This window comes from Chiloscyllium plagiosum, unplaced genomic scaffold (assembly GCF_037043375.1).
Source record: "Chiloscyllium plagiosum isolate Xiang-an unplaced genomic scaffold, Cpla_swu_hap1 HiC_scaffold_15, whole genome shotgun sequence".
Taxonomy (NCBI): Eukaryota; Metazoa; Chordata; class Chondrichthyes; order Orectolobiformes; family Hemiscylliidae; genus Chiloscyllium; species Chiloscyllium plagiosum.
This window is the reverse complement of record NW_028270153.1, coordinates 7,176,406-7,187,089: the sequence shown is the minus strand read 5'-3', so window position 1 is coordinate 7,187,089 and position 10,684 is coordinate 7,176,406. Positions and strand designations below refer to the sequence as shown.

Genomic DNA, 10,684 nt, shown 5'->3' with positions numbered 1-10,684 from the left:
GATGTTCCTGACAGGTCAGCAAAGTTGATTTGCCTGGAATATTCTGAGAATTTAATAGAAAAATTTTAAGCTGCCATGGGGAAACTGGATTCTTCCCTCCTGACCAATTAGATTCTCCTGCCTGACCTTCTAAATGCTCCAGATATTCTGTCAGGCAAGAAGATTCCATGCTTTGATTTTTTAATGAGGATTAGTACAAGTGTAAAAACCCTCATCAATATAAACATCACAAATAGTTTTCCGCAAGACAATTTATTTCATTTTACTCCAGCTTGCTGTACTTTTTTTAAGATAAACATCACCTTTGAAAGGTGAAATATTATGTTACGAGCACTGTAAATGTTGGATGAATGTCATGACCTGCAAGAAGCAAGAGAATCATCATTATGGGTTAAATTTTCTGAGCCCATGATGTACTTGGGAATTTTGTGCATGCAATGAGGTTTTCACATAATATTTAGATCCATGTGTGAAAGAAAGCAAACATATCCATTAAAAAATGTCAGAATGTACTGACCATTCTGCTCTGGCATTTTTCTCCATTGCTCCTTTTAGCCATCCACACCTTCTATCCACACACATTCCTGATTCATTTTTCCTAAATTCCCATACCACTGTATCTCTTCCTGAATCCTCATATTCTCCTCTCCTGCCCAAATCTACCCCAAGTGCCAACATACAATTATCCTATACAAAAAAAGCCAAACAACTGCAGATGCTGGAAATAGAAATAAAATGGAAATTGTCGGAGGAAAAACAGCAGGTCTAGCAGCATAAGAGAAAGCATAGTTAACATTTCACGTCCAGTGACCTTTCTTCAGAACGTTTTGTTTTTTACAATAATCCTATTCCCTCTCTCTTCAGTCCTGTCCCCTTCAGCTCCCCTAATATTTCTCCTCACTCCCTCTTTTCTCCCATTTCCATTTCATTTCCCACTTTCTCCCTTCCTCCTTTCACTCTCACTCCCTCCTCTACCATTCAGTTCCTCTTTTATCCACTCTTACTCCCTGCTTCGACCTTCCAACCATTCCAATCTCCTTCACACCTTTCACTCTTTTCTTTATCCTTCACTGCATGTTTCCCCCTTACTTTCACTCCTTTACCTGTCTACTTCTTTCAACCTAGCCTTCTACCACCTCTCCCTTCCTCCCTGCACCCTCACTCTCTACCCTTCATTCCACCTTTACCCTTTCCAATTCCCTCCTTCCATCCTTGCTCCCTATCTTTAACCTTTCCAATCCCCTCTTTTCATCCGGTCTCCCTAACTTTACCCTCTCTGATTCCCTCCTTCCATCCTCTCTCCCTAATTTTACCCTTCACTTCCACCTTTCATCCTCTTTCTCTCCCTAACTTTACCCTTCACTCCCTCCTTCCATCCTCTCTCTCCCTAACTTTACCCTTCACTCCCTCCTTCCATTCTCTTTCTCTCTCCCTAACATTATCCTTCATTCACTCCTTTCATTCTCTCTCTTTTTTTTTTATTTCAAAAATATACTTTATTCATAAAATAATTTGATGGTCTGTACAGTTGGTCATGCCATACATATGTAAACATTTACGTACTGAGATCAGAATTTATCATTTTTATATACAGGTCTGTATGTTTATCAATCATACGTCCATATATTTAGCTGAAGCGTCACCAGAGCCCAAATGACTGCATGGGTCCCCTGTTCTTCTTAGGCAAGCAGATGTTACACAGTGGTCTTTCCCCACCGTGCCTTGGCGTCCCTCAACACGTAGTCCTGGACCTTGGAATGTGCCGGTCTGCAACACTCAGTCGGGGTCAACTCCTTCAGCTGGAAGATCAACAGGTTTCGGAACGTCCAAAGAGCGTCCTTCACCGAGTTGATGATCCTCCAGCATAGTTGATGTTCGTCTCGGTGTGCATCCCGGGGAACAGACCATAGAGCACGGAGTCCCGCGTCACGGAGCTGCTTGGGACGAACCTCGACAAACACCACTGCATTCCTCTCCAGACTTCTTCTGCGTAGGCACATTCCAGAAGGAGGTGTTTGACAGTCTCATCCCCCCCCAGCCGCTTTCAAGGCAGCGTGCGGTGGGGCTGAGAGTCCAGGCGTGCATAAAAGATCTCACAGGCAGAGCCAAGCCATGTCTTTCTCTCTCCCTCACTTTACCCTTCACTCCCTCCTTCCTTCCATCCTCTCTCTCTCCCTAACTTTACCCTTCAATCCTTCCTTTCATCCTCTTTCTCTCTCTAACTTTACCCTTCAATCCTTCCTTTCATCCTCTTTCTCTCTCTAACTTTACCCTTTACTCCTTCCTTCCTTTACCTTTAGTTCTGCCTTTACCTTGCCTTTTCTCCTTCCACCCAATCAGTGACGAGCCGTTGTGCATGCGCAGAACTTAAGGGGAAAAGACTACATCTCCCAGGATGCCTAGCCCGATGCGCCTGCGCAGTGCCTCAGTGTAGGCCCGAGGCTTCCCCGCAGTTGCTGCCGGACTTGGTGAATTTTCGCAGTAATTTCTGTTTCTTCAGGTAAGCGGCCGGCGGGGGGGACTGAGGTTTCGGACACTGCTTGCTGCGCTGACTCTCTCACCCTCGGGAGGCAGCATCTTCTCCTGGCCGGTGGGTAACCAATCTCACAGGGAGAGAAGTGCATTCTTGTAGCGCCGCAAGGCCGCTCGTTCAACGAAGGAAGAAAAATTAAAGTGGAGAAGCCGAGCAGTTGTGGCCGTATCTGTAAAGGAATTAAAAACGGAGTTAATGTTTCGAGTCCAGTCAGCCTTCCTCAGAACTGCCCTTCAATAAGGCTATGACTTCCAGCTCTGAGGAAGGGTCACTACACCTGAAACATTAACTCTGATTTCTCTACACAGATGCTGCCAGACCTACTGAGCTCTTCCAGCAACCTCTGTTTATGTCTCAGGTTTACAGCATCCGCACTTCTTTGGGTTTTTAAAGGCAAAGTTAATGTTTCGAGTCCATCAGAACCGAAGGTGCTCACTGCAGGTACTGAAGCAGCAAGGTGGATGTTGAGAGGGTACTTCCCCTGGGACTGTAATAAAAAGGGCAGAATAACGGGGTGTCCAATTTAAAATGGAGTGGAGGCTTTTCTTCTATAGAGGATTGGAAGTCTGGGGCACTCCCTTCCCAGGATGTATTCAGATTATTGATTGATTGATTGAGAGGGTTTGGAACCAGAAGGAAAGTAGAGTTTAGGTCATGATGGGATCAACCATAACCTTACTGAATGGCAGAGCAGGCTTGAGGGCCCCTCTTCTGCTTTTATTTTTGATTGCAGAGTGTGGTGGATTAATTTGTGACAATAAAAATGGATACTGAGAGAATCCTTTGTTGAATTATTTGAAATAGTGAAAACGGACAAGGTATGGGATTGGCACTCGTGAATTCTTTCCTGCAGAATGCCAGCACAGACATAGTCATAGAGCTGTACAGCATGGAAACAGACCCTTCGGTCTAACTTGTTCATGCTGACCAGATACCCTAAATTAATCTAGTCCCTTTTGCCAGCATTTGGCCCATTTCCCTTTAAACCCTTATTATTCATATACCCATCCAGATGCTTTTTAAATGTTGTACTTGTACCAGCCTCCACCACTTCCTCTGGCAGCTCATTCCATACATGCACCACCCTTTGTGTGAAAATTTTACTCCTTAGGTCCCTTTTCACTCTTTTCCCTCTCACCTTTTAACCTGTGCCCTCTAGTTTTGGACTCCCCAACTTTGGGAAAAGACTTTGGCTCTTCACCCTATCCATGCCCCTCATGATTTTATAAACTTTCATATGGTCACCACTCAGCCTCTGATGCTCTGGGAAAATAGCCCCAGCCTATTCAGCCTCTCCGTATCACTTAAACCTCCAACCCTATCAACATCCTTGGAAATCTTTTCTGAACCCTTTCAAGTTTAACAACATCTTTCCTCGCAGTATTCCAAAAGTGGCCTAACTAATGTCCTGTATAGCTGCAACATGACCTCCCAATTCCCAAACTCAAATGCGCTAACCAATAACGGCATCATTCCAAATATCATCTTCATGTCCTGTCTACCTGCAACTCTACTTTCAAGGAACTACAAATCTGCACTCCAAGGTCTCTTTGTTCAGCAACAGGGCGTTACCATTAAGTGTATAAGACCTGCCCCGATTTGCCTTTCCAAAATGCAGCACCTCACATTTATCTAAATTAAACTTCATCTTCCACTCCTCTGCCCATCTGACCAAGGTCCTGTTGTAGTCTGGGGTAACCTGCGCTGACCACTACAGCACAGGTAGTGGTATGATGGACTGAACTGTCTTCTGCTATACTATAACCACTGTATGATTCTCTCAAAGTCTGGACCATCCTCAGGCCAGACTGATAAATGCCCTGTAACATTTGTGCCAAGCAATGATCATCCCCAAGTAGAGAAAATCTAATCATCTCCCCTTGACAATTACTGTTGTTGAATCCCCCACAATCAACACTTTAGGTAATACTATTGAATGGTCCAGCTATGTTTCTGGTCATGTGAATACTATAACTAAAAGACCAGGTCAGAATCTGAGCATTCAAATCTGTCTGTCCACCATCTGCAAGGCACAAAATGAGTTTTGTTTTGTTCATGGGATGTGAGTGTTCCTTGTTTAGCCAGTATTTATTGCTTATTCCTAATTATCGAGGGGAAGGTGAAGTTCAGCTGCCTTATTGAACTATTAAGTCCCTGGGAGTAGGGATATCCACAGTGCTACAGATAGTCCTTGATTAATGTGATTTTGCCATGACAGTTTTTACTTTACTACCCATCATATATCTGACAATATGTACTTGACTCGCATCATTCTTACCTCACTCTCAATGTCAGTGTTGGGTAAGTTGTTGGACTAAATTCTGAAGGACAGGATCTACATGCAATTGGACATGTAAAGACTGATTAGGGGTAGTCAGCATGGCTTTGTATGTGGGAAATTGTCTGTCAGATTTGATTCAGCCTTTTGCAGAGGTGACCAACAAGATAGATGAAGACAGTACAGTAGACATTGACATTCATGACTTTTTACAAGGTTCGCATGGTAGACTAGATAGTAAGGGATCCAGGAAAAGCTGGCCATTTAGATACAAAATTAGCTCAATGGTAGAAGAGAGGGTTGCTGTTCAGACAGGAGGCCTGTGACTAGCAGTGTGCTGCACAAATTGGTACTGGGTCGACTTTTGTTCGTCATTTATATAAAACAATTTGGATGGAAATATAGGAGGCATGGTTAGTACGTTTGCGGGTGACATCAAAATTGGTGGCATAGTGGACAGTGAAGAAGGTTAACTAAGGGTATTACAAGATCTTGATCAACTGGGCCAGTGGGCCAAGGAATGGCAGATGGAGTTTAATTCAGATACATGCAAGGTGTTACATTTTAGTAAGGTAAATCAGGGCAGGACTGACACAGTTAATGGTAGGGCCTTGGGGAATGTTGTCTAACAGAGACATTAAGCGTGTAGGTGTATTGTTCCTTGAGAGTGGCATCACAGGTAGACAGGGTGGTGAAAAATGCATTTGGCACACTTGCTTTTATCATTCAGAGCACTGAGTGCAGGAATTTGAATTTCATATTACAGTTGTACAAGACATTGGTAAGGTCATATTTGGAGTACTGTACTGTGTACATTTCTGGTTGCCCTGCTTTAGGAAGGATGTTATTAAACTTGGAAAGGGTGCAGAAAGGATTTATAAGGATGTTACCGAGACTGGAATGTTTGGGTTGTAAGGGAAGATTGAAAATAGAACATAGAACATTACAGCGCAGTAAAGGCCCTTTGACCCTCTATGTTGCACCGATCTGTGAAACCAATCTGAAGCCCATCCAACCTACACTATTCCATTATCGTCCATATGTTTATCCAATGACTATTTAAAGTTGGCGAGTTTACTAGTGTTGCAAGCAGAGAGTTCCACGCCCTTACTACTCTGAGTAAAGAACCATGTCTATCACTTCTTAATTTAAAGCTATGTCCCCTCACGCTAGCCATCACCATCCGAGGAAAAAGGCTGTCACTGTCCACTCTATCTAATTCTTTGATAATCTTTTATGTCTCAATGAGGTCACCTCTCAACCTTCTTCTCTCTATCAAAAACAGCCTCAAGTCCCTCAGACCTTCCCTCCATACCAGGCAACATCCCAGTAAATTTCTGCACCCTTTCCAATGCTTCTACACCCTTCCTATAATGCAGTGACCAGAACTGTATGAATGCTCCAAGTTCAACCACACCAGAGTTTTGTACAGCTGCAACATGACCTCATGGCTCCGAAACTCAATCCCTCTACCAATAAAACCTAACACACTGTATGCCTTCTTGACAACCCTATCAGGAGAAAGTGAGGACTGCAGATGCTGGAGATCAGAGCTGAAAGATTCTTCAGATTCCTGAAGAAGGACTTATGCCCGAAACGTCAATTCTCCTGTTCCTTGGATGCTGCCTGACCTGCGTTTTTCCAGCAACACATTTTCAGTAACAACCCTATCAACCTGGGTGGCAACTTTCAGGGCTCTACGCACATGGACACTGAAATCTCTCTGCTCGTCCACACCACCAAGAATCTTACCATTAGCCCTGTACTTTGTTTTCCTGTTACTCCTTCCAAAGTGAATCACGCTTTTCTCCATTTGCCACCTCTCAAGCCAGCTTTGCAGCTTATCTATGTTCCTCTGTAACCTACAATATCTTCAGCACTGTCCACAACTCCACCGACTTTAGTGTCATCTGCAAATTTACTAACCCATCCTTCTATGCCCTCATCCAGGTAACTTATAAAAATGACAAACAGCAGTGGTCCCCAAAATCGATCCTTGTGGTACAACACTAGTAACCGAACTCCAGGATAAACGTTTCCCATCAACCACCACCCTATGTCATCTTACAACTAGCCAATTTCTGATCCAAACCACTACCTCAGCCTCAATCCCATCCCTCTGTGTTTTCTGCAAAAGCCTACTTAGGGGAACCTTATCAAGCGCTTTACTGAAATCCATATGGTGGCACAGTGGTTAGCACTGCTGCCTCACAGCGCCATAGACCCGGGTTCAATTCCTGCCTCAGGCAATTGACTGTGTGGAGTTTGCACATTCTCCCCATGTCTGCGTGGGATTTGTCCGGGTGCTCCGGTTTCCTCCCACAGTCCAAAAATGTGGAGGTTAGGTGAATTGTCCATGCTAAATTGCCCATAATGTTAGGTGTAGGGGAATGGGTCTGGGTGGGTGGCGGGTCGGTGTGGACGTGTTGGGCTGAAAGGCCTGTTTCCACACTGTAAGTAATCTAATCTAATCTAATATACACCACATTAACCTCTTTACCCTCATCCACCTTGGTCACCTTCTCAAAGAACTTAATAAAGTTTGTGAGGCACGACCTACCTTTCACAAAACCACAGTGACTATCTCTAATCAAATTATTCCTTCCTCAATAATTATAAATTCTACTTATAATCCTTTCCAACATTTTACTCTCAACCAAAGTAAGGCTCACTGGTCTATAATTACCAGGGTTGTCTCTACTCCCCTTCTTGAACAAGAGGACAACATTTGCTATCCTCCAGTCTTCTGGTACTGTTCCTGTAGACAATTACGACATGAAGATCAAAGCTAAAGGCTCTGCAATCTCCTCCATAGCTTCCCAGAGAATCAGAGAATAAATCTCATCCGGCTCAGGGGACCTGTCTATTTTCACACTTTCCAGAATTGCTAACACCTCAGGAGCAGGTACACTTAAAACATTTCAAAGAATCCAGGCAGGTACATGGATGGGAAAGATTTAGAGGGATATGGGCTAAATTCAGGCAAATGGGACTGGTTTAGTTTAGGAAACCTGTCAGCATGAATGACTTGGGCTGAAGAGCTTGTTTCCATGATGTCTGACTCAAATGTGGAGGAATGTTCACCAAAATGCAATGTTCCTGGACATGTCCCTGCCTGTTCAGCTCATTTTGGTTGTTGCCTCCCTCAAGTAAGGCTCGAAAAAGTTTTAAAATGCCCAAAGGTATTTACCCCCCTACCTGCAAAGCAGCAGAACAGCAATCTGATTATCTTCAATTGTCAGCTTCCAGAACTCCAGGTAAGTTAGATGTAGATTCCTAGTCTTCTACCTCTTGATAACTAATTGTGTAAATGAGGCAAAAAAAAATTATTGCATATTTATTTGTGTATTTTGGTGTTGTATATTAACTTTGTGCTTGCATTCTGTACTTGTTTGACATACCAGAAACGTAACCCAAATATAACTGGATTTTTGTGGGGTACGTATTTCAAATATTGTGTTTTACTTAATGGGGTGATTTTTAGGATCATAATTACCATGTTAATAGAGGACTATCTGTGTTCAGAAGGGAATTCTGGGATTATGACCCAGTGACAATCGAGGAACATAGTTCTAAATTAGGACGGTGTGCAGCTTGGATGGGACTTGCAGTAAAATATTCTTCACTTGCCGAGGTGAGTGAAGCTCCAATAACACTCAAGAAGAACAAAGGGACCTAGGGATTCAGGTACAGAATTTGCTGAAGTTTGCGTCACATACAGATAGTGTGGTTAAAAAGGTGTTTAGCACGTTTGCCTTCATTGCTCAGTCCTTTGAGTATATGAGTGGGAAGTTATGGACATGGTGAGGCCTCTTCTGGAATAATAGTTATGGGAAGAATATTATTAAGCTGGAGAGGGTTCTGAAGAGATTTACCAGGATGTTGCCAGGAATGGAAGTTTTGAGTTATGAAGAAAGGCTGGGACTATTTTCTCTGAAGCATAGGACATTGAGAGGTGACTTTAGGGAAGTTTAAAAACTTGAGAAGTATAGATATGGTTAATGGTCTTTTCCCTAGGATGGGGATTTCAAGATTAGAGGGCACACTTTTAAGATGAGAAAAGAGAGATTTAAAAAAAGACATGAAGGGCAAATTGTTTTAGGGGTGGCTTGGGTGCAGTTAAACTTCCTGAGAAAGTGGTGGATGTGGGGATAATTACAATGTTTAAAAGACACTTGGGTAAGTACATGAATAGGAAAGGTTTGGAGGGATAGGGACCAGGAGCAGGCAGGTGGGACTAGTTTAGTTTGGAGTCATGTTTGGCATGGACTGGTTGGATCGAAGCATCTGTTTCCATGTTACATGATTCTATATGATCAATACCATCCAAATCAGTGCAGTCTACAAGACTTGCACCCAATCCATCACCTTAAACATTCACACTTTCTTCCACCAGATCCATCTCAGCACTCTTCAACAGCTCCTTCAAAACCTGTAACTTTATCATCCAGCAGAGCAAGAATGTATGGGAATACCACTACTCCCAAGTACTGTTCCAAATTACATTCAAACTTGGGGCTATATTATTGTTCCTTTGTTTCAAAGAGAATGGAATACAAAAATAGAAGCTGTGCCATTAATTATGTTCAGGGCTGAGAATGGACAGATTTTTAATCAGTAAAGGAATCGGGAGTTATGCTGTTAAGATAGGAAAGTGACATCGAATTCTTGGATCAGTCATGATCTCTCTGAATGACGGAGCAGACTCAATGGGTTGTTTAGCCTACCTGTGCTCTTATGTCCTGTGGTAAGAAGGCATCAACATAACGACATTAGCAAAAGAATGAAAGTAGCCATGAGAATGTTTTTTTACACCAAAGTTCTAATGATCTAGAATGCACTGAATGAAATAGTGATGGTAAGTAAGGAGTTGATAAATAGCTGGGGGGGTGAAAACATGCAGGATAGAGGGAGGAGCAGGATAGTTGTTTGAAGGAGCTGCTACAGACTTCCCTCTTGCTCGAAAGTGCTGCATTTTTGACAACATGTAACTATCGGTATTCTGAGTTCATTTATCATTTATGTTTGAAGGTGAAAGTATGACTGTTAATATGGAAAATATTGTTTAATTATCAGTTTTGAATTCCTATCAATAATAAATGACATACAGTCAAGGCAGTAGGAACAACTATCGAATGAAGCTCTGAGTACTGTGTGAACAACAAACTCTTTATAGTACACTATTGTCTGATTTAGAAACTCTATATTTGTATCAGCATGCTAAAGTGTAGTGTATTATGTTTGCATTCCCTTTTACAAATGTAATTATTGTTTCTGATTTCTCCAACTTATTTTTGTAATGATTATCTCTGTTCCCTGCACTCTTCACTGATTTAGATGCTCAAATAATCTTCCAGTGTAGTCTCTTGTAAAGAAGGTAAGACTAGTGTCACCTGTGGACTAGTTGTTTGGGCTATAAATAGGCTATAAGTGGGAAGGTTGGCATGAAGACTTGGTTAATTCTACTGTTGATTTGTAGTGACATGGTGCAGAATGAAAGATGAAGAAAGGGGAACAGTGGAGACTCTCTCGCTAGATTGCAGACTGACACCTACGTCATGGAATTACCAGATGAGAGGAATTCTGCAGATCTGTCAGAACATCTCTTTCAGAAGATTGTTTCACTTCCCTCGAGTGTATGCAGCAGAAGATCTTGGAGGGCAGGATGGGAAGCTTCCTGAGTGTATTGGCAGTCCCCAGGTCCCTGAAACAGGGTGGGACAGAATCCGGGAGCTATTTGTTCGCAAGTATGAATTCGCCCTTTTGGTTTTTGGATTAAGCCAAACAAAAGTCAAAATGGGAAAATGTGACAAACTAATGCGTGGTTTTCTCCAATACCGTCACTTCCACATCATAAAACAAAAAGTTGCAAA

General features: G+C 42.6%; 1 protein-coding gene across 1 annotated transcript in view; it reads left to right on the top strand.

The window, feature by feature from the left end:
• Positions 1-2,282: 2,282 nt before the first annotated feature.
• timmdc1 (translocase of inner mitochondrial membrane domain containing 1) overlaps positions 2,283-10,684 on the top strand; it is a 21,364-nt gene continuing 12,962 nt past the window's right edge. The window contains exons 1-2 of the mRNA XM_043710890.2: positions 2,283-2,500; positions 10,291-10,558. Of these exons, the coding sequence (XP_043566825.2) occupies positions 10,305-10,558 (254 nt within the window). The 5' untranslated portion in view covers positions 2,283-2,500; positions 10,291-10,304. The remainder of the gene's footprint in view (positions 2,501-10,290; positions 10,559-10,684) is intronic.